Raw genomic sequence first — 24,090 nt, 5'->3', positions numbered from 1 at the left:
TTTTGAATTCCTTTTTCTTTTATATTTGAGATCTCATTTTATAAAATTGGATTAATTGATTAAAAGGGATGAAAAAGATCTCAAATTTGTAAAACTAACATCTCCCATTTTTTACCTTGAAATGTTACTCAATTTTTACATAAATGCCCTTCAACACTTCTATTATTTGCATGCATGTTTTTAAAAAATATTTATTTTTACAAGAAAAAAATAAGGACATTTTTGTCCAAAATGAGTATTTTTTAGATTAAAAAATGATAAAGGGTCAATTTTACAAAATAGTATGATTTCATCCTTTTAATAAGTTATCCCTATAAAATTTTATGTTCATTAACCCAAATATGTGAACAGCCTAAAGCATAATTCTCATGTTAAGAAAGAGGAACTTGAAACAGGGTTGACGTGAAGAAAGCTATGAATGGCCTTGATATAAAAGGTTTGATTTGACCCTAAATTCGGCCCAAGTTTAACCAATTCCTACCCGTAATTTTTAGGGTCGGGTTGACCCGGGTTGAACGCACGTTGGAAAATTGAAATATTCGACAACAGCGACTGGGCACGACACCTTGCTGACATTGGGAGTTGAGTTTTGTCTCCATTTCCTAGCAAATCATATTTGCTTCCTTCACCTTTCTGCAAATCTAGGGTTTCGTTTTCACTTTTCCATGCACTAAAATGGCGGTCTCAGCCTTCAAATCCACTTCCAGAAGAGGAAATCTCGCTTCTTCCACTACAAACACTTCCTCTTCTTCTTCTTCTTCTACTACTATTCATCCTCCCAGAAGATCCAGAAGTGTCAGCGCTGTATCCAGAGACCAGTTGGATACTGCTGACTTTCTCAACAAGAGGGACAATCCCCTTTTCTGGACTACCACCAACACATTGCCACCAGAGAATCCGGTTCAATCCCAAAATGCAACCGATTCCGAGTCCAAATTTGAGCGGAAGGCATCCAAATTTAGTGCCCCAAATTCGGAAGTTGTGGACGCCACGAGGGGGCGGTCGGTTTCCAGGACTTCCAGTGCCGGGAATCAGATTGCGGGCGGTGGAAAGGGGATTGGGCGGAGCCGGTCCGTTTCGCGGAGGCCGGTGCCGAGGGGGAATCGCTGGAGCTCCGAGGTTGGATGATTCTTTGTTCATTTGTGGGAACTTGGTACCCTGTTCAGTATAGTTATGAGGATTACAATTCATTTTTTTTAAAATTATTTATTTTTTTAGAGATTATACTAGAAATGACTTTGGTTATCTTAATTTGCATTTTCCCGGAAATCAAGCACAGGGGAAGTGGAATTTTGAAACATTTTTTGTGTTGTTCAATGTCCATTCCTTTCCGAAATTGATGGATAATGCTGTGGTGGATTTTTCTTTTCTCCTTTTCCCTGTATTCATGCTAATTGGATGGGGGGCTGGTGAAATTCTGAAAATTTCTTGTTGCTTGAAACTTGAAATTCATAGGATTCATTGCTTTTGCAGAGTGAAGTTGAACAAGAATGTAGTTTATCAGTGAATAGTCGAAACAGAAGAAATTTGAATTTAGCTCCTAATAATGGGAAAAGGGCTAATTTGATTCGACCTTCTTCTGAATTTTCGGATCAAATAAACAACACACAGACACGGTCCAGTCAGCATCGGCCTTCTGAGCTTTCTGATCGTTCTGCTGTAAGTGTAGAAAGTTGAAGGACCCTGTTGTTGCTTGTAATTTTATTATGCGTGGAGCTACAATTTTTAATATTGTTACTGGTGTATCTGTTCCTTTTCAGTCTGGTTTGCAAATTCCTAATTCGGAAGATGAATTTTCAGTGGGGTCTTTTTCTGAGGCTGAAGAGAAAACTATAAAAGCAGTTTGTGAACAGATTAAGGTATGTGGTAGACTTTTTGTTGTCTTTTGGCCTGGATAGAACAACTTAAAGCTCATTGTCTTGTTACTGGTACTTAGGTAGTTTTTAAAATAATTAATTGTTAAATTTAAATGGTATTATGCAAACCTATAAATAATAAAAATTTGCAGGTTATACATGGAGATGGCTAAATGTTCTCCTAATATATGGTTTTTGTGTCTACATTTGCAGTCATTTCAGAGGAATGACTTGGAAGGTGATAACACTGCCAGTGGAATATATGAAACTGTCCGATCAGAAGTGAGGCGAGCTATATCTGACATCCAAAATGACCTTGAAAGTGTAAGCTCTTATGGCTTCATGGCGCCCAAATGTTCTTGGGATATAACTCTGTGATTTGTTTTTAATTAAACAATCAGTTTTTAGCATCTTAATGATGTTGTCATGAAAATTAAATTTGGAATTTCATCAAAGAATCTTCACTCCTGTTGGAAGTTAATGAAGAAGACAATTTCAATACTGCAAGCATATACCTTTTCATATCAAAACTAGTAAATTAAATTTGAAATTCCTATATATAGAACTGTTTAAGCTATAAATTAATTAAGGAATTTTGTAGTTCGTTGATGTCAAACTAGTTAGGAATATTTGTAAATTCTATAGGATAGGTTAAATGATGTATTTCTTAATGATACTGATTATGCAAGAGCTTTGACCTTTTTCTGGATCATGAATCCATCAAAATCATTGAATAGTTGATGTTTTGGTGGGGGCAAGGGGATTGGGAGGTGGATGTTGGATTTGGCATGGCTTGCCTCTAGAGCTCCATGTCAATATGGATGGCAGAAATAAGGTAGAGATCTCCTCTTGGAGGGAAATCTGAGAATAGATTTAGAGGATGAGAAATCTGTCTTATCCATGGCAAAACTCTTTTTTGTCCAAAGCAGAAGGTGAGAGGTGTCACCAAGGAAGGAGAAAATTTTCTTCTGGTGAATCATTAAGGTAAATGTGGAATCTATCAAAAAAAAAAAAAGGTTAATGTGGAAATCAAGTTTCCATTAGGGAGAATCAGTGGAAAGATATTAGAAATGGAAGCTTTGATTGTTCTTGAAAGAAGATGGAGGTGGAGGAAGGGAGACAAAGTATTAAAAGTAATCCTAGAACCTGATGTTGGATTCATTTCCAGCAATGTACCTGACTTGAAATGAAACTATAAAAACCCTAGGGAATCACTTTCCATGAATGCCAATGAGATGTCAGTCATCACAGGGTAGAGAGGACTTTGTTCTAGAGCTACCATATGAGAGGATGCTTTTCAATCCAATCTTTTCTTCAAGCTGTTTTTTCCTTGGGTCAGCGCTCCTTTTCCATCTTCTTTGGTCTGGGAATCCCATTCTTCTTCAATCAATTAATTCATAAAGGCAGGAATTTGGTAAATTGGTTTTGTTTGTGCGAGTAGGTAAGGAGTCATCCAACCATATTTTTCTTTATTTTAAGATGCCTCATTCTCTTTGGGCCTTGCTCCTCTCTGCTTCTAGAATCTCTTATGTGAAAGCCTTTTGCTATGAAGAGCTCTCAAGGGTGTTGGATTAATAGGTCTGTTGGTTAAAAGGAATAGGAAGATGTGGAAAACAAAACTTCCATGCATTTTCTGTTGTTTAGATGGAGTGGAACCAGTCTATTTTTGAAAGGGTGTAGGTTTTGGATTTGGATTGAAAAGCTTCTGCATTAAGTCAAAAATCTTGTTGTCCTAGGGATTTCCTATGGGAAGAAAGCTTGTCCTCTCTAAATTTCATTGATACAATGTTACCCATGCTTTTGTTTGATGCCTTTCAGTTTTCCTCTCTTTTCTCTTCGTTGTTTCTTCGGGTGTTTGTTGTATACTTGGTATGAATTCTTAGTGACTTTTGGTATATCTTTTCTTACTCGTAAAAAAGGTTGAGATCTCTAGCATCTCTCTGCAACTGTACTTGCTCCTAGGGGAGAATGCCAAAAAGAGGCTTCTGCCTTAAAAAATTTTTGCAACCACTTATACATGAGTGCTTCTTTTCTCAAGGAAATCCTCCCACCTCGTAACCCTGAATTTTAGGTTGATAGAAGGTATCCCACCTAATCTAATGCTCTTTCCTATAAGCCAATATCTAACCATTGAAAATCCCTCTAATCCTCTCAATCTTGGATTTTATTTTGATTGGTATTGTATAAATAGATAAAAAGTAGGTGGGGATATTGACTAATCAAGATTGAACCAAAGTGATCATACTTTATAGAAATAATTCAGCTTCTTTCGAATAGTCGAGATGCTTCCACACTTTCTTGATCACAATTTCTAGAATCATGCGGTCTTATGGTTGCCTCCCAAAAATGGACAAAGATAGGTTGAGGGCCACTCATTACCCTTGTAATTGATTGTGAAAATAGGAAGGACTAATTGACATGTCATATGAGGGTTATATATTATTAAAGAAGTCATAGAAGTTATGGTAAAGATATGGAGGTGAGAACTAGAATCATAGCATGTATGTCATTACTTTTTAGGGAATTTGTCATATAAAATTCATGGTTGTATTTGTTGTTGATCTTTGGTTTTCCAATCATTAGTTTGAAATATGATATGATGAATCTCCATATACACCAATGTCCTTGACTCTCAAGTTGAGGGACTTTCTTTACTTTGAAGTGCCCGTGATACACAGAATATTCTGCGATATTGTTTGTGCAAAAGAACCTCAACTTGACAGCAGGAAGATAAGCTCCTTTTGGCAAGCTTTAAGATAGCATGTAGAAGGGCAGCTCCATTTCTGTTTTGATTTATTGCATCATCAGAAAACATTTGCCAATCATGAGGAGTTTTGTTTTCTTCTTTGCCTACCTCGAGTAGAATAGCTTCATCTGGGAAGTTCATCCCCTTACTAATAAAATAAAGCTCATAGTTAGGTTGGTTGTAGATCTTCAGCCTAAGTTTTGCTATAAGAACTGATGCTTGAACAATTACCAAAAGAGAATGACTTTGCTTTTCACTAAGAAGTTGTTTTGCTCCTTCTACCCTTAATTGATTCTAAAATCCCCATCTAAAAAGGAATCAACCATTTGTGATTTTTCTCATTAATCATTGATTGTTGGTTAGAACAATGAAGTATGGTGGCCAAGTCTTTATGTCAGTATATTCATCAAAAAAAAAAAAAAAGTCTTTATGTCAGTATATTTTTGTCAAATCTTGCCTAATCAATAGAAGGAGAGAATTTCTCTAAGCGGGTGGATTTGACATCCTGGTCTTGTAAATTGGGTTATAGAGGATATAGAAAAAAACATTAATAGTTGGAGTATTGTGACAGTTATAGTTATATTAATGTTTATTTTTTTGAAATCAGGGACATTCGGAATTTCATCCCTGATGACACATTTTTAGTTAAGCCTGTGTTGAAATCAATTAGATGTTCTTCTTTTTTGGTCTTTTTGAGGCTTAAAGAGGCTGGCTACTGACAGTGTTCTTCTTTAGCTAAGGAATAAAAAGCTTAATATAACTGATGCTAGTATAGGCATGTTTTGGTGGTCTTCTAATTTGGTGGAAATCATATTACTACCGTTTCCTATCTAGTTAGGCTTTCCAAATGGGTTAGTGGTTAATTGCTATCACTTTGGTATGTTGTGGTATTTTGTTTTGGAGTCATGTCGTCCAAATGACAAGTATTTTTTGTCTATGCAGAGTGATTTGGAGCATAATGTCATGGACTTAGGTGTTTCCTAAGCACCCTTATGACACTTAGACAACTCAACCTTCTTGAAGTTGCTAAGTCAGCCTTCCCACCTACTTAGCTTGCTAAGTTAAGTTACTCAATTCGGAAGCTAGGAACACACAAAGGAAACAACAATTAGAGAGTTTGAAAGAATGGAACTTGTATTGCAGAAGAGGACTTTACAAGGATTGGAATGCTCTCAAGTACTTGGTGTCTTAACCAAATGTGGCCTCTTCCTATTTATAGGTACCAAGAAAACTCTCTGGAACTCTTAAAGGTTTCTTAAAACCCTAGAATTCTCTAGAAATTCCTACACAAAAGCTATATACAAGCTACTTACAAGAGTTCTCAAGAACTCTCTAGTCTCTCTAGAATTCTTCCAGAAGCTCCCTGCTCCCTTATAGAGCTCAAATGAGGGATCATTTTGAGCAGGCTGTGTTAGTATGTTCACTAAAGAAGGGGACTTATACATGGAGAAAGTCATGCTCAAATATTAGGTGGAATCTCTTGTACAATACGTTTGATGATATGAGGAAGCCTATTGTGATTTCTTAAACAGCCTTTGGAACCACTATACCAATAGTTTGTTGGTTGCTATCACTTCATGCGTTTGCTTTGTACACTCCACTTGCTCTAGTCCTTGCTCCAATAGACTCTTGGGCTGGTAGCTCATAGATCTTGCATGAAAGGTTCCCTTATGGGGGAAGGGTCTGACTCAATAGGGGCGACAAACTCTGCACTTCAAGCACACCTTTGTATCAACTGAATTACTCTAAGGGTCTAGTTAGTGCACCACAAAACTAGTTAGATTCGTAGGGTAGAGGGCTTGCTTTACTCCCTTTTCTTAATCCAACCTTCTTTGCTTTGGTTGCTAATCATATACTAAAAAGGGGTAGGCTTGCATACCGTATTTGAGACTACTAAGTGCTGGCAGATTTGAAGAAATCAAAGGAAATTTGAAGTTGCCTAATTAATTTTCGGCTATCCTGAAGTTTTGAAATTATCTTTGTTCCTTTTTTAGAGCGTACAATTATGTATGGATTCAGGAAATCAGTGTGTTATTTTTTTTCCCTTCTTTGTAAATATACATCAACTTAGGTTTATATATAAATCTAATAGCTTGAAATCCCATCAAATATGAGAATAGAATTCAATTTCTCTAAACTGTGTTCCATAGTATTAGAGCCAAATTAGGGTTGTAAATTTTTTCTGCTTCCTGCTTAGTAAAGCATTTCTTCTTCTAAGCAGCCTTAATGGCAGCAGTCGTTTTTCCCTCAATTATTTAACTAGCGTATTTTTATCTCTTGTTTTCTTCTTCCATTTAAACAAAAATTATGTTGATCACTTTTGAAAGCCAATCATCTTCTAAACTATAAACTAGCTAGCAACCAACCTAGCCAATTACTGCCTTTCAAAATGATAACCTTACTCTTCAGATCACCATAATAAAACTTGAAGATACCAATTTTCTAGAATGGTCCCAATCTACCAAGCGGCTCCTCAAGAGTAGAGGAAAGATGGGTTATACATTTGGAGCTATTGCAAAATTAGAAGAAACAAATTCAAAATATGCTGTGGGATGTTGAGAATTTGATTGTGATGTCCTGGTTGCTGAACACAATGCTACCTGAGATTCCTTTGCTAATATATGTGTGTTTACTTATCAAAAAAAAAAACAATGCTACCTGAGATTAGCAAAGGATTGGGAGTTCTCCCTATAGCCAAGGAAATCCGGGATGCAATCGATCAAAGCTATTCAAAGATTGATGTTGTTGTTTGCTTCTATGAACTGGAAGTTCAAATTCATCAGATCAAACAAGATACAATGACTATAACACATAGAGAAGTTTCTGATAAAATAAATAAATAAATAAAAATAAAAAAACACAGAAGTTAGAATCTGACTGAACTCAGTGAAGTGGCCAATTTTTTATACCATTCAACAAGTTTTAAAATGTTGATATTACTGATAGAGAACAGGGTGAGGTAAAGCGACCTCTTGATTAATGCCTGTGGCTACAAACTAGCCAAATGAATTCTGTTATTTATTTCATTATGTGCAGCCAACCTATACCTTTGCTTTGACATTTTCTCATAGCTTTCCGGAAAATGATTTTTCCTTTGTTTTTTTTCCAACCTCGGAAACTTTCTGTAGAAGTTGAGGCTATGGATAAATCTCAACTACGAATAACACTAAGAAGAGGAAGGAGGGAGGGGGGTGAATAGGTGTTCTTAAGTCAATTTGAGATAGTATCTTACAAATGTTAACCACACTCCCTCCCTTTGATTTTTTCAATTGTTTGGATCTTCTTTTTCAATCCTACCAACAAACAAGCAAAGCATAAGAAATAATGGATGCACCAATACTCTCCCAACATGATAGTCAATGCAATTCACATGCAAATAAGTTAACACTCCCCAACCAAGGTATACAAGACATTTTATCTACCTAAAAATATATTCTCATATCCATTAATAACGATGCCAAATCAGAAATTATTTCATACTATTCCAAAGCTTAAATGATCTAATTCCAACTCATTTCCTCAATCAACCAACATAATAATTCAATGGAAATTCCATAAGCTAAGATAAACTAATGAAAAAGTGAGATTAAGATAAAGAGACACTAACTCCAAGATTTAACGTAGAAAACCTTTGAAGAGATAAAAAATCACAAGCCTATAGACAATAAAAAAAATCTACTATGACGAAAATTAACCAAGTATAAGGATTTACCTAGCCCAAACCTTCAATTGTCTCTTGGATCACTTGCTTAAAACTTTCAAACTTAAGCTACCCACTTTTTCTTCTAAAGCATACTTGGAGTCCATACCAAACTTGATCTTGATGTCTTCTTGAATCCATACAAGAAGAAGATTTTCCTAAAGATGACGAATATAAGACTAGACATAAAGCTTACACTGAATCAACCCATTTTGAAATAAATTTTCTCACTTCAAAGATGATTTTTAGCTCATAACCCATAAATTTCTTTTTCTAATTGAAAACCCCCAATATAGGTAAAGAACTTGAAGCTTAAGAGTCCACCTAGCTCTCACATCCATCAAACCCTCTTTTGGAAATAAGGCTTAAATACTAGAATTTTAATCTCCATCCAACAACTCAAATTTGTTTGGAACAAAAGAAAGATTTTGTAGATGTGATCAAATCCTAATCAATCAAACGGAATTGTGAAATTCTGGGTATAATAGAAAATATTACCCTTTAGTGTGATTGATCTAAATGTTTAAACACAAATTTTTACACCCTTAATCTTCAATTCCAATTTTCAACAAAATAATAAAATTTTAAAACTTGGTTGATCAATGTTTTATATCATCCATCACCTCAAAAACTCTCACCATCTCCTATAGCAATCTTCAATCACGAACAATTTGGAAATGATGGAAGTTTAAGGAAGGATTTAAAGCAATTGAGGTAAGAGAACACAATGGGAATTTTGACCCGAAATTGCCAACAAAAAAAGACGCTCACAGAAACACTTTGAAACCTGCAGACAGAAAGATGCTTGCATGGATACTCCATGTCAGTTTAAGCGCACACCTTTTATGGGGGCAAAACAATTCTCTTGCAAGACTCATCCTAATGATTGTCGAACTTCAAATTACAAATGAAACCTATACAAGAGAGTGGTTTAAGACGTCTATAGAGAGCCATATATTCATCCAATGAAATATCAGCTAAACTAGACAAAGAGGCAAGGTCATGATGTTTATCTCTTCTCTCACCATGATGCCATTTCAATAAAAGTAGTTCTTATATGTATACGCCTTGGTAACCTACCTTAGTCCTATTTGGAAGTACCTGAGAATGATCGCCTTTCAAATTATTAAATTTGAACTTCAATTCATCATTGATGACTTTTAAGTTATATATGCCAAGATACATACTTATGTGTGCATGCAGAGAGGTTCTCTACTCCAATAGTATCTTTGGAATGCTCTTCCACTTTCCCACACACTTCCATTTTAAATTGTTGGTTAGCTAGGACTTGCCCAGACTTATACTACTGTTAGTACTTTCTTATCTGATTGTATCCTGCTTATTTATACACCGACTTTTTTCTTTGATTCTTATCATTTTCAGGCTATCCGAAGAAATAATGCTGCTGGTATTGCAACTACCAATGTCACTGATATCCCTCCTGACTTGGTTAACCCTGGGGCAGTTGAATTGGTTCTGGACATTAGAGAAGAATATGCTAAAAAGCTTGAGCAGGTATTCCCTTGCTCTAACTTGAGCTGAATTTGAGGTTGAAATGGTAGACCATGTGTTGTGTTATGATGCCACATAGTTAGGATATTTGATGATGCCATTTAGCCAACTTTAAAAACATCAGTCTCTTAGGACATAAGGATATGTGCAATTTTTAATAAAGTAATTTGACTCTACAAAATATGTTTTGGTTTTGAAATGTTCATATAAATCAAATTACCGGAAATGTAAATTAAACAATGATTTTTCTTTTTTATTTTGGGATACAAAGGGCTTAATTTCTTCTTCTGCTATTTTAATCCAATTATTCATTTGATTTTGATGCATCTGTAGGCAGTACGGTTTGTCCAATTGCATGTACATCATTGTCATAATTTTCCATGTATTGTAAGGTGGTGGGTGGGTAAGGTGGTGTAAGACAAATTCTTGATGATGCTTTAATTGCTAATGAGGCCATAGATTCTTTGTTGAAAAGGAATGAGATCGGTGTGTTGTACAAGCTAGACATAGAGAAGACGTATGATCACATGAATTGAAATTTTTTGTTGCTTGTGATGCAAAAAATGTGTTTCGGGGAGAAATGGGCAGGTTGGATAAGATGGTGCATCTCCACCGCGACATTCTTTGTTTTGATTAATGGCACACCGTCATGTTTCTTCCATAGCACAGGGGGATCCTTTATTGCCCTATTTATTTGTGATTGGGATGAAGGCTTTAAGTAGTCTTATCAATAGAGCAGTGAGTGAAGGTTCTTTTATTTGGCTGTAGGGTAAATGGAAGGGGTGGAGATGGGGATCAAATCACTCACTTGTTGTTTGCTGATGATACACTTGTATTTTGTGAGGCTTCCCAGGATTCAATGACTTATTTGAGCTGGTTGTTAATGTGGTTTGAAACCATATCAGGTTTGAGAATCAATTTGGATAAGAGTGAAATTTTACCAATGGGAAGGGTAGAGAATTTAGAGATTTTGGCCCTTGAGCTTGGATGCAAGGTGGGGGCACTTCCTTCCACCCACTTGGGGCTTCTTATGGGCTCTCCACATAAATCTGTGGTAGTTTGGGATGGGGTAGAGGAGAGGTTTCGTAAAAGGCTAACCATGTGGAAGAGGCAATTTATTTCTAAAGGGGGGAGAATCACTCTCATATGGAGTACTTTGTCTAGTTTGCTCATTTACTTCATGTCTTTGATGAGCATGCCAAGAGTGGTTAGATTGAGACTAGAGCAGATCTAAAGGAACTTTCTTTGGGGTGGAGGGCTTTGGAAAGGAAGCCTTATCTTGTAAAGTGCGCAATTGTCTGTTTAGATAAAAGGAAGGGTTCCTTGGGTGTTAGATGCCCAACTACACTCAATAGGGCCCTCTTGTGTAAATGGAGTTGACGCTTTGCTATAGAAAGGGAGACTCTTTGGAAACAAGTTATTAGTAGGAAGTTTAGGGAGAAGAAAGGGAAGTGATGTACCTGAGAAGTGAAAGAGGGGTATGAATTGGTTGTGGAAGGAAACCAGGAAGGAAGGGTCTTTATTGCACAACAAAATTGTGTTCTCTGCGGGGAATGGTAGAAGAATGAGATTTTGGAAGGACAAGTGATGTGGGAATGATGCTTTATGCAATTCTTTCCCCTCTTTGTATGCCTTAGTAGCTTCAAAAGAGGTGTGGGTGGCAAAGGTTTTGGGACTCTACAGGTGAGAAGGGAGGTTGGAATCCCCGGTTCTCTAGGCCTTTCAATGATTGAGAGGTGGAGGTAGTGGAGAGGTTCCTTTTGAAAATACAAGGGAAAAGGTTGATATCCAGATTGGAGGATAGGGTGTTATGGAAAGAGACTAAAGATGGGAAATTTTCTATTAAGTCCCTTTATAGTGCTTTTGAGCTTAGATATGCAGTCTGGTTCCTAAGGAGCATCATTTGGAGCTTGTGTTCCTACCAAGGTGGGTTTTTTGGCTTAGAAAGCTTCATGGGGTAAGGTTTTAACCTTGGATCAACTAAAAAGGAGGGGTGATCCATAGCCAATAGATCCTTCCTTTGTTGTGCTGAAGAAGAGTCTATTAATCATATTCTAATCCATTGCACCAAGGCTAGGGTTTTGTGGGAGTTATTATTTGCTCTATGTGGGCTCCCTTTGTTGGTTAGAGAGACCCTTCTTGGTTAGCATGGTTTTTTTGTGGGCAAGAAGCATAGAAAGGTGTGAAAGGCAGCTCCCTTATGTCTCTTTTGGTTAGTTTGGAAGGAAAAAAACATGATTGCTTTTGATGATGAGGAGCTTTCAATTCAAAGGATTAAAAATTCTTTTGTATGTAATTTGTGGTCTTGGACTAAGTTGTTTATAGATGAAGGTCCTTTACTTTTAATCAACTTTTTTGATTGGTTCGGTTCTAGATGAAGGTGGGTGGATTTTTTGTATCCCCTCTTCTTTTTTTGTTCTTGCCTTTAGGTGCCTCTTGTACACTCCCTATATGCTTGGGGTTGGCCTTTGGGTGCTCTTTACCCTTTTTATATATAAATTTTTTTCTATGCTTTACCTATCAAAATAAATAAATAAATAAAAATAAAAATTCCATGTATTGTGCATGCATAGCAATTTTCCATGTATTATGCATGCATAACATAAAAGAGTTATTGATTCTTTTTTCTCCCTTCTTTAGTCATGCATGGCACAGGTGCATTATATGTATTTATCTTGTGATACATCGCATTTTAGGATCTCTTACTTTACCTTTTGTGTTCTGTAAATAACGATCCATTAAGTTGGCATTGTCTTCAACTTACAGTCCCAAGAACGGGCTAGAAAACTTCGAGCAGACCTGGCTGTTGAGGAGCATCGAGGGCAAGAGCTGAGTAGAATCCTGAAGGAGATACTTCCAGAGCCAAAGATTACCACTGCACCAAAGTCCCGTATGGGGAGAAAAGTATGCTTTATTGAACTTCCATCACCCAGTTTTGTAACATTAAATGCTAAGAAACTTGTACCAGGTGCATGGATTAATCTACCTGTCCTGCGGTGTGTTTGGACACATGCAACTTTAATCACATATTCCTGTCTGGAAAACCACATTAGCAAGAGAACTGTCCAGCACAAGTTTCATCTATGTTTTGATAGCCCACTTTCATTAATTGGTTATTTGTTTCCCACAGAAATGAGCATTTTGCTTTGGTTTATAAAGCAAGTGGAGTCCCCATTTGACACTGGTTTTGGAATATGTAAAACTTGTTCTGGCTATTAAAAAGGATTTAGTGTTTTTGTTGGTCATAAATAAAGCATTTCAAGGTAAAAGTGGTTTCATTGCTAAAAGGTTGTTTCAGTAAATAGATGTTATTTTTGGACCAATTCAAAAGAGGGGATGGGCCTTAGCAAATAGATGTTATTTTTTGTCATGCAGATGAGGAATCCATAGACCGCCTCCTTCTCTATTGTGAAAAGACAAGGGCGTTGTGGGAGATGCTCTTCACTCTTTTTGGAGTGTCTTGGGTGTTTCCTTCTTCAATTAGGGAAACCCTCTTGGGTTGGAATGGGCCCTTTGTGGGAAAAAAGCGCAAGACAGTTTGGAGAGCGGACCCTCTATGTATCGTTTGGACAGTTCGGAAAGCAAGGAATAGGATCACCTTTGAAGATGAGGTGTTATCCATCCAAAGGCTGAAAACTTCTTTTCTTTACTTCTTTGGTTGGAGACTAAATTGTTTATAAAAGATGATCCATCGACCTTTTTTGAGTTAATTGATTGGGTGGATTCCCATTGAAGGAGGGGTTGTTTATTGTATATCCTTGTGGACAGTCTTTTGTTTCACTTGTTAGGGGGTGAGTGTTTCCCTTTCTGTTTTGTACATCTTAGGTTGCTATTTTAGTGCCTCTTCGTAATATGGTACTTTTCCTTATATATATATAAAATGCTTTTGTAAAGGAGCTTCCAAGAAGAGATTTTGGAAATACATTTTTTTTTTACCCGTATTAATAGAAACCTTTTCTTTACACCTTTTTCCTTTGTTTTTGAAGAAGCACCTTAGTAGAAGGTGTAGCTGCATGAGACACGCAATAAGTTGGTGTAGAATTTCATTGCCTTTGAAATAAATGTATCATAAATTGTGCTTAATGAATGACATTTAGAATTTCAAATGGATTTTTGCATTCAAACTTTTGGTTATTAGTTCATTATAAATCATGGATTTGTGCATTCAAACTATGATACCTTGATCCTTCAATGTCGCCCAATTCCTCTGTCGACACGACATGACATGGATGTGGGTATAGAATCCTTGTCAGATCCTCCTATTTTACTTTGGGTGTGGCTGTTTGTTTTTTTCATTGATATCCTTCTATTATTTCAACTTTCTTAGTAATAATTACATCAGAGAAATAGTGGAATTATCTAAAAAGTGAAATGTTGTAAGAAAATTTAGGGACAAGAAGAAAAAAAATGGATTAGATGGAAAAGATGAAATCTTTTAAAAAGGATATCTTCATTTCCAAATTATTTTTAATTGATTTTTCTTTTATTATGTCATATCCAAGCACCCATGCCTGTTTTTGGATCACTTTTAACCAAGTCCCTATATTCTAAAATTTGATTTTTGAAGGATCAAATTCTTGGACACATACCTGCATCAGACACTCATACTTGAACCTATGCAACATAGCATTCAAATGCTATGGATGAACAGGGGTGGTTTCCTCTCCATATTATTTGGAGAGACAATCTGACATGAACTATCCACATATTAATTAGATGGAGCTTGTTTGTGTACCCTGAACAATCTGTAGGGATGTACACTTGCAGTATTATTATTATTATTTATAACCAAGGAACCTTCCATATACACTTGCATTATTAGGTTGATACATTAGAAATTTTTTCTCAACTAGCATGATGGAGTTTTGATTCTTTTTTAATTCTCATCTAGCTTGATTGGGGGATTGCTTCTTATCTTTGTTTATTATATTCTTCTCAAAATATTTTCTAAAATATTATTTCAGACTAGTATTGAGAGAAGAAAGATGTCAAAACGTCTGACAGAAGAGGCCATGGCTTATTTTGACGAATGTGTGTCAATATCAACATTTGATAGTTCTGATTTCTCATCCCCAGAGGATCCACCACTCAACTTAGTTGGAGCTACTACCTCGGTTGGTGACTCTGGATCTTTACCCCAAGGAAGTCCAGATGTTTCAACCTCCTATTGCCACAGCAGTTGCTTGAATCCTAAACAGGTACATCTGCTGATATGCTGGTGTTTATTTTGGTCATTGATATTCTGAACTACTAAACCTAGACATATCACTGGAAGAAATGTTTAAACATCATTAAAAATGATCGGTTTCATGTGTGTTTCGTGCATTTTCCAATCAGTCCTGACAAATTGGTTCTCCGAATAGGCACATCACACAAATCCCTCTGGTTTTGCAAAAATATTTACTGCTTGTTATTGAGTCTGCTCAGGATGCAAATTGGACAAGCAATTTGGAGGATGAATCATTCTCCTTTTCATTATGAAAAATGGGGCAATATCATTGGTGTTGTTTGGATCTGTTTCTGTTTATATGTATATATGTATATATACACTTTGAAATCTGAATTGAGGCCTGAAATTGGAAGATGACAGGTATATGCTCTTCAATATGGAAGCCACTAGACCATTTCCATTCATTTGATTGCTTTAGTTTTGTTTTTATTGACTTAGGGTTTAATTTCTATTACTATCATTCAAGATTTTTCCATTATTTTGCCCACTTTTGGATGATTTTTTTCTTTCGGAAGAAGTCAATTCAAATCAAGGTTGTGATACTTGGGATTCTTCATACGATCAAATTTAGGGTCTTAAGGTTGAGATGGTAGGACTAAATTGAAAAACTTGAATGCTTCCATAACATTTGAAAAACATAGGAAATATATGAACTTAAGGAAATAAATTAGAAGTTGTACTAGTACGAGTAGAAGCAAAAGAACCAAGATAAAGACCAAAAACAGAGCAAAAAATAATAATAAATTCTGGAAAAAATAAATGAAATAATTGAGCAGAAAAGGCTGGAGGGAATAAAAGAACTGCTCCAACTTGAAAAACCATTGACAATATGGTCAAACGTGCAAAAAATTGTAGATAATGTTTTTTATTAAAAGGAAAAATGTTTTTTCCTTATGATAAAAACATCAAAATTCTAGTGTGTTTTTAAAAAAGATTTGGATATGCTAGAATTTTCCTTTAGCTAAGTAATCTTTTGGTTGTTTTGATTGCATATCCACAATTCCACGCACATTCTATGCATAATTAACCACCATCATTGTATCCTTCTAGTAGTTTGATTGTATTGAACATGATCACAGTTCAAAATAGGTAGTAAGTTGCACCTTTCAAGGTTGGTGGATGGACTTGAGCCTCCATTTATTTGGCATAATACTATGAAGGTGAAATGCAAATTCATGAGAGCAGACACCTTATTCTAGTGATTTAGTCCATATGTAGCATTGACACAAACAACAAAATGCAGGCATTCTGATGCTACAAAGATGGAAAAGATAGGGTATGAATATAAATAAAGTTAAGAATGGCATTACACAGTGCTGCCTCCACCAAGCTGGTCATAGAAAGTGGGATAGTGTGGGCAACTGTCAAGATGGGAACCTGCATATTCATACCTGCTACTCCAAAACTTCTATTATTGCACTAGACAAATGGCAGTTATGATATTTGGGTTAACTTATAATTATTTCTTGAAAACTCAATTTCATGACCACAAAAAGTGTCCCAAGAAACCTCTCTCATTGTGAAAACTTAAGGTTTGAACCTGTGGTTTCTTATTTGTCCTTTTTATCTCTCTCTTTCTCCTTCCTTCCTTATTCCCCCCCCTCGCTATCCGCATCATTCCTCTCTCCTTGCCTCCTCTCTCTCTCCCTTTCTCATTCCCCAGAACCATGTCCTAAGCATATCTACATAGTGTTTAATCTTTAAAAATTATTTTAAATAATGATTATAAAAATGATAGAACCCAGTAACCTCTTCCTTGCTCCATCTCTCCCTCTCTCTCACACCCACACACAAAAGACTAGTTTTTTTTTTTCTAAGAAAATATGTTATTTTCAACCTTGACATAGCCCAAATTTATAGTCATGTCCAAAGTATATTCGCATCATGTTTGATTTTTTATTTTTTTTTATTTTTATAGACAATAAAAACATGTGTTAGAAACACCAAAAAAGAGGGTGCACCCTACGTATACGAATAGTATACACAAAACATCCCAAAGCAAGCACAAAACAAGTACAAAGTTAGCCTACAAAAACAAGGCAAAGCTAACCACAAGAAATAGCATGTTATAAATTCAAAATATAGGGGTTCTCCATTTTCGATGAATCATGGGACCACTTTAAAAGTGATTTAATGAAGAACTCCTGAGAGCTCTTCATCATCAAAAGTCCTTCGATTGAGTTCTTTCCAAGCACACGAAAATAAGCAAATTGGAGTCAATCACTAAACCATTCTTCTCTTATCTAGCCCCAAAAATTTCCATTCAATGAAGAGATTTCTTACTGAAGTCGGAAACACTCAAATCAAGCCAAAGACTGCTAACAAAAAAGTCCATAACACTCTTGTCTTATCACAATGAATCAAGATGTGATCAACTGATTCTTCACTTTCATTTCAAGGGCCACATTTGTTGACTATGGGTCATTCTCTCTTCATTAACATATCTACAATTAAGATCTTTCCCCAAATAGCTTCCTAAGCAAACAAAAAAAAAAACAAAAAAACACACGTTCTAAGTGGAGCATGGAATGCCCAAATCTCTTTGGCTGGGAATACTAAATTATTCTCAGCACTTACGGATTTGTAATACAACTTGACCCTAAAGTTTCCTCTTATATCATCTTTCCAAAGTAAAGTGTGATCTCCTTACACTTTTAATATGTAAATGAGCTCCAAAAAATGGATCACCTCATCTATCTCCCAATCTTGGAAGTCTTCTAAATTGAACCTCCTAGTGACCACCTCCGCCCCCCCCCCCTCTCTCCTATAAATCTGCAACTTTAACATTTTTGGAGGATTTAATTCTAAAAAACGTAGGGAATATGTCTTTCAACTTAAACTCCCCTGCTCACCTGTCTCACCAAAATCTTGTACATCTACCATTTCCGATTCGGATAGTTAATCTGAAACTGAACTCATCCCAACCTTTTCTAACATCTTTCCATAGGTTCATCCCAAAAGAATCTCTCACCCCTCTAGTAGTCTATCCCCCCTCTTGTAGTCCATTCCCCCTCCATCTCCCTGAATTTTCCATGAATAATCTTTCTCCACAAGCTCTCCTGCTCAAAAGAAAATCTCTCCATAACTATTTGCTTTGCAAGGCTTGATTAAGACCCTCCAAACTTCTTAGCCCCAGCTTTCTGTACTTCTTATCCTTACAAGATCATGTTTGATTTTAAAAAAAATTATTTTAAATGTCCAAGCCACTGCACTTGTAGGAATCCTGCTTGTGATCAGCATTCCTCCAGGGAGTTGGGAGTATTAAAGAGAAATGGGATTGAAATCTATGATAATAGGAATTCAAGATTCCAAAATCCAGGTTGGGAATTTTGATAATAATTTTTGTACCTGTCATTTTTTAATGTCTTGTCTTTCATTTTCAGTGATTTAATTGAGTAATTAAATCTCAAGTGAGAAGGAAAGATGGAGTTGATCCTTGTACAATGAAATATTTAAGAGATATTGTTCACAGAAAGAACATTATACAATCTAAATTTGGTGATAAGTTAAATCCTCGAGATGCATCTTGCTTTACTCTCACGATTTATAGTATCTTACACCATATATTTTATAAACTCAAGATGCATTGACCTTACCTTCTAATCCTTCCAGCTGTGGCTATATGAAGGAATAGCTTATAATTTATCTTTTTCCTAAGAAAATTACTTATGGTGATGATATTGCATTAGATGATATGTATCAACAAGCAGTGAAAGAGCATATCATTTGTTTGTGTTCTTGTTTTTAAAAAGTAAATTTCTACAAGTCTGGTAGCATGAATTACATCAACCGTATTCCTAAAGATAGAAATTCTTGTGTAAATGTAATTTCATTTTGTCTGAGAAAAGAGGGAAGAAGATGAGGTTTAATTTTAGAAGGATGGAGAAATGAAAAAGGTTTTTTGCAACTATACTAAAGCATGAAAAGATTTTGATTGGTTCTCTTTGCTTTTCCTTTGAACCAAGGTTTTCCTTTGTATTCTAACCTTTTGTTGGGGAAAGATAAATTTAGAATGAAAACTTTTAGATTGAACTCAGCACAGGTGTAAGTAACCATGTAGTTTCTTTCTTTCTTAAATTTTGTTTTTGGGTGCATAAAAATGTAGATAAGTAACAGTAACAAGAACTTTTCTAATATATTCTTACAGGAATCCAGCACTCGAGGTCAATCCTCAATTACCCATGAGGATTCTTGTTTAACAATGAACAGAAGCAGTAATGAGGCTGCCATAAATGAAGACGGTCTAAATGGTGCCATTGGCAAACATGGTCAGAAATTTCAGTTCTCCATCAGTCGCAAACCAAGTGGAATCTCTGGGTTTCAGCAGGACATAAGGAATTACGTAAAAAGGTTTGAGAAAGATGGTGGCAACCAACAGCGGATGAGATCAAACTATTATGATATCGATGACTACAATTTGAAGAACCCAGCACAAAACTTGTTGTTCGATAGGGTCTTCTACAAGAACAGAATCGAATCTGGGAGTCTGCTTCTCTGCGGTGGAGGTACTGCAGTTTCAGCTTCTCCTTTTGCTTCAGTTATCTAAATTGTGTGGTTGTGGGAATTTCACAAGTTGAGGGATATTTCATGGAGAACTTGGGTACATGCTAAATTATATGAATCCATAACTAAATGTTGAATTTGTAGGAGTGCTCAGTGGATTCATTGGCTTGTGTAAATGCATCAGGGCCAATTTTTGCACTAAATACCTGTAGGTAGGATGATCTGCTTGCAAATCTTTTTGCTGGATTAGCTCAGCTTAGCTTAGGTGTAGTCTTTGCCCAATTCATAAGACCCTGAGTTCAGTAGTAACTATTAAGTACCAGAGGGCAAAAGAGGTAAGATTTCTCAGTGACGCAGCCTAGATGAGAACCGACCCAAAAACCCAATGCTTAGTTTCAGAGAGGGAACTCAAAGGGAATAAAAATATGACAAAAGTTGTGTGAAAACTTGTATCTTTTGAATTTATTAGTACATTGAAAAGAGAAGATAAAGGAATAGTGAAAAGTTTCATTTGGCTTAAACTTTGCTTTTCTTCTTCTTTTTTCTCTCTCTTCCTTTCACCAGTGAAATGAAGCTTAGAAAATTAAGCCTTGCCCAGGACTAAACTGGATAGGAGTTGGCGTAAGATCAGGACTCAAAAAGTATTGATCGGTGACGTTGACCCAGAGGCACGGGAAAATGTGGAGCGAAGAGTTGATAAATTATTGATACTGTAAATTCTGTGAAATATAAGGAAGAAATTACTGTTAGGAAACGAAACATTAAAGTGAAATCACAAGATGATTTGTACAGTTTGTGTCACAAGATGAAAATTTTACTTAACTTGCACACCACCTGTTCAATTATCATACCCAAATGATCTCGCGTGAACACAAGTTTATTATATAAATAACTTAATCTAAATCATTTAGAGCATGTTTGATAGTGATTTTAAAAAACGTATTTAATTTTTTTAATATTTGAAATTTTTTATCATATAAGTGTTAAAAGTGTTAGAAACGTTTTTTAAAATCACTCTCAAATGCACTCAATTTATTTAATAAATAAATCAGAATGAATTGTACACAAAATGACTTGGATAATCTATTAAAACGCTTTTAATTGATTAATATTATTTTAACTTATTAAACTTATTAGCTAATTATAACTTGTTTAACCTCGTTATAAAAATATTATTTGTAAATTACATATATATTTTTTAATTTTAGCTTAATTAATTTAATTATGTATTTTTTAATTATAATGTGTTTGTAAGATGAAAAATAAATCAAGTTTTTGATTTTACTCTTGTTTAGAATTATATTTAATGTTTATAAATATTTTTAATCTTTATAATAAAATATTTAAAATTTTATCGGTTATTTAATTTTTTTTTTAACTATATGATATTTATAATTATTTTACAAGTATATATTTATTAAATTTATATGATTAAAGAGAATATGAACAAATTCAGAAATAAATAGGTTATTTTGATACAATTAGGTAAATAAATTAAACAAGTTAGGTAAGTTGAGTAATCAAATCTAAATACAGCTCATTTATTAAATAAATTATATGAGTTAATAACATTATTACACAAATATGATTGTAACTAATCCAAATCCATCAAAATTTATGTCATGTTTAAATCATATTGGGAAGATGTGTCAAAATTGCTAGCCCCATAAAAACCCCTATAAAATAATACTCTTAGGTAAAAGAAATTATTATCTCAGGGAGGTTATTGATTTATTAGTAAAGAAATCAATTATTAATTTATTGAGAAATGAATATTTATTAATTTAGAGAAAATATTATTTTTCTACTAAGTATGACTTATTAATCCATATAGAAGTAAAGACTCTAAAAAAGAAGAGATTATTAATTGTAGTAGATATTAAGACTTTTAAAAAGTAAAAGATATGTCAAAACTTAATACCCTAAAAGATAAAAATATTTCAAGCATAGATAATTCCAAGAAATAGTTGAATTTAGAAAAACAAAAGTTGTAAATAGTTACTTAATGTTATATTATGATTTTTTTTGCTAATTTTTTATTTACTTAATTAATTATAAAATTTTCTTGTGGTCTTAAGAATTTTTTAAAATTATTCTTATACATTTAAAAAGGTCATTAATTTAGTACATAGATTGGAGTTAGGACAAGTTATTTATCAAGTTTTCATTGTACATAACTCAAAAGAGTAACAATAAAATTAAAACAAACATGAAATTGTCAGTGCAAATTATAGTAGCCAACCATTAACCCCTTAAACCCTTGACTCAATGATGAAACAAAGGGCCTTATGGGTAGGTCTTGCACCCATGGGGACTTTAGGAGGAAAGCAAAGAGAACCTGGAGGTTAGTGGGAAAAACATCTCAAGCAAAAGTGTTGAGGAATGTAACACTAGGGGTGGGCACCAGGCCGCGCACACACTAGGTCATGCCCCATTCACGCACAATCCCGCACCCTTGCGTGCATTGACTCATGTCTGCGCATGCACCCCACACACTTGGGCACACTTAGCACTTAGACCTACATCCTAATGTTGCTATATTGATGGTGTAAATAGAGTATGAGGTTTACAAGGATATTTATTTATTTATTTAATAAATAATCCATTATGTCTCCTCAAGAGGGTTTGATGTCTCATCCAAACATTTCCAAAATGGCTCGAAATGCTCTTTTAGAGAAAGAGAGGGGGGAGATGACTCAAGGGGGTATCAAGGCTAGGTCTTAGTTACACTAAGGGGGCACCATGGCATGACCTGGGATATGTCTATAGCACTTGAATGACACATTAGCACACACACATGGGCTCCATGATATGTGTGGCTGGCAACCTGTGACTGCAACGACATGGGGCATGGTGCGACCTATCCCTTCCCAACACAAGCATGAGGGTGCTCAAAGCCTATGCATTGAGAAATTCGAGAATCCATGGACTCAATGTCATGGCTCAATGAAGAAAAAGACACGAAACTAACTTAAACCGGATGCCTACACATGGCATAGGGGTGTAATGCCCTATCACTGAGGCAAATCAATCTGCTATGGGCATGATGCAAACTCGGTGTTGTGACTAAGATGGCTTAGACATATGACATGAGATGACATTGTTTAGTGGTGCATGGCATGACACACTCACAGCAGTAAGGAAGCCTCAGAAGGGTGACTAATGCTTGGCACAAAGGCGCAATGCCATGACTCATCAATGTAGCCAAGGGAGACTTAGAGATGGCAAGAGAAGCCACAATAGTGATTAGACCGATTATAGTGCATGACTAACTCGGGCAAGGCATGGGAGGGCCTTACTAGTAGTTGATTCCTTAGGGCATAGACAACAACAACACCTTAGTGCCATGGGCGCCTAGACATGACACAAGGATGAGCATTAATACATTGGTGTGCATTGATGCATCAAAGAGACACAACCAGATGGCTAATGTAAGATGTCGATTTAGAAAGCCCTTAACTCAGAAACACCTTGGTGGGCACCCATTGGCAAGAGGCACCTTGTTGGGTACTCATCAGTAGTGGCACTCTAAAGAGATGACTTAAAAAGAATGGTTGGTTAGGGACATCTTGAAGAGTTGTATCTATTAGGAAAAGCACGTGTTAGGTACTCATCAGCAGTGGCACTCTAAAGAGATGACTTAAAAAGAATGGCTAGTTAGGGACATCTTGAAGAGTTGTATCTATTAGGAAAAGCGCGTGGAGTGAGGCAACCTTGGCTTAGCACTAAAGGAACAAGAAAATGGTTGACTAGTTGTAGTTGGTGCAAAAGAGACACCTCGGTTCAAGAGGGTGTCTCTAGTTGGGTGGTTATGGCGGTTGCATAACCACCACCCTAATTTGAATTCAAGTGTTTGAATTCAAAATTCAAATAGGAAAGGCTCATTTATAAAAGCCTCTATAGGGCAGAGAGACCGATGGTGAGTAATCTAGAGAAAGAAAGCAATCAATGTCAATTCTCTTGTGAGATTTTGGTTCTTTGACTTGTGAAAATTTGCTAAGTGTTGGTGCACTTGTAAAGAACAACTTTGTAATCCTTGTGTAATAACACATGTTAGGAAGGATTCTTGTATTTGATTGTACCTCTTACATTGCTTTTATTGGTGCAATTTGGGAAGGTTGACTAAGATGAGTTCTTAGCACCGCACACTTAGGTGAAAATTTTGGTGGCCATTTCGGTGGGTGTGACACCAACTATAGTATGTGGAATGTAAAATGAGTAGATATGGAGTGTAAATCATAATTCACCAATTAATCTTGGGCTTGGAATCCATCTATAGTCTTGATATCCTCATCAAGCCCAATTTAACTTGAATAGACTCTCAAGCATGTGGAAAAAAAAGCCTTTATGTATACATTATTCTTTTTATTATTATTATTATTCAGCATGTGTCTTATTCTTTTAAGGACTTCAAATTCCTCATCTCTTACCATTGATGATTAGTTTAGTATTTTGACATTATTCAAATTTCTCTTTTCCCTTATTATTAGTAGTGATTAGTATATGTTTTTCAAAATCTTCATTTTATGTAGAAAATAAAAAT

At 35.5% G+C, this 24,090-nt stretch overlaps 1 protein-coding gene across 1 annotated transcript; it reads left to right on the top strand.

The window, feature by feature from the left end:
* Nucleotides 1-557: 557 nt before the first annotated feature.
* Nucleotides 558-19,750, top strand: LOC100255666 (uncharacterized). The gene is made up of 8 exons (XM_010660706.3): nt 558-1,119; nt 1,474-1,659; nt 1,761-1,859; nt 2,070-2,180; nt 9,686-9,817; nt 12,581-12,718; nt 14,779-15,012; nt 19,192-19,750. Exons 1-8 carry the CDS (start codon nt 676-678, stop codon nt 19,588-19,590), a joined length of 1,743 nt encoding a protein of 580 aa, XP_010659008.1. The 5' UTR covers nt 558-675; the 3' UTR covers nt 19,591-19,750.
* Nucleotides 19,751-24,090: the final 4,340 nt, after the last annotated feature.

Source organism: Vitis vinifera, chromosome 13 (genome assembly GCF_030704535.1).
Source record: "Vitis vinifera cultivar Pinot Noir 40024 chromosome 13, ASM3070453v1".
Taxonomy (NCBI): domain Eukaryota; kingdom Viridiplantae; phylum Streptophyta; class Magnoliopsida; order Vitales; family Vitaceae; genus Vitis; species Vitis vinifera.
The sequence above is the reverse complement of the archived record's forward strand: the minus strand, read 5'-3'. Positions and strand labels throughout refer to the sequence as shown.

Coding starts and splice junctions, on each gene's coding strand:
- LOC100255666 (XM_010660706.3), top strand. CDS start 676: ATGGCGGTCTCAGCCTTCAAATCCACTTCCAGAAGAGGAAATCTCGCT. Junction 1,660..1,760: donor AGCTTTCTGATCGTTCTGCT/GTAAGTGTAGAA, acceptor GTTCCTTTTCAG/TCTGGTTTGCAAATTCCTAA. Junction 2,181..9,685: donor TCCAAAATGACCTTGAAAGT/GTAAGCTCTTAT, acceptor TATCATTTTCAG/GCTATCCGAAGAAATAATGC.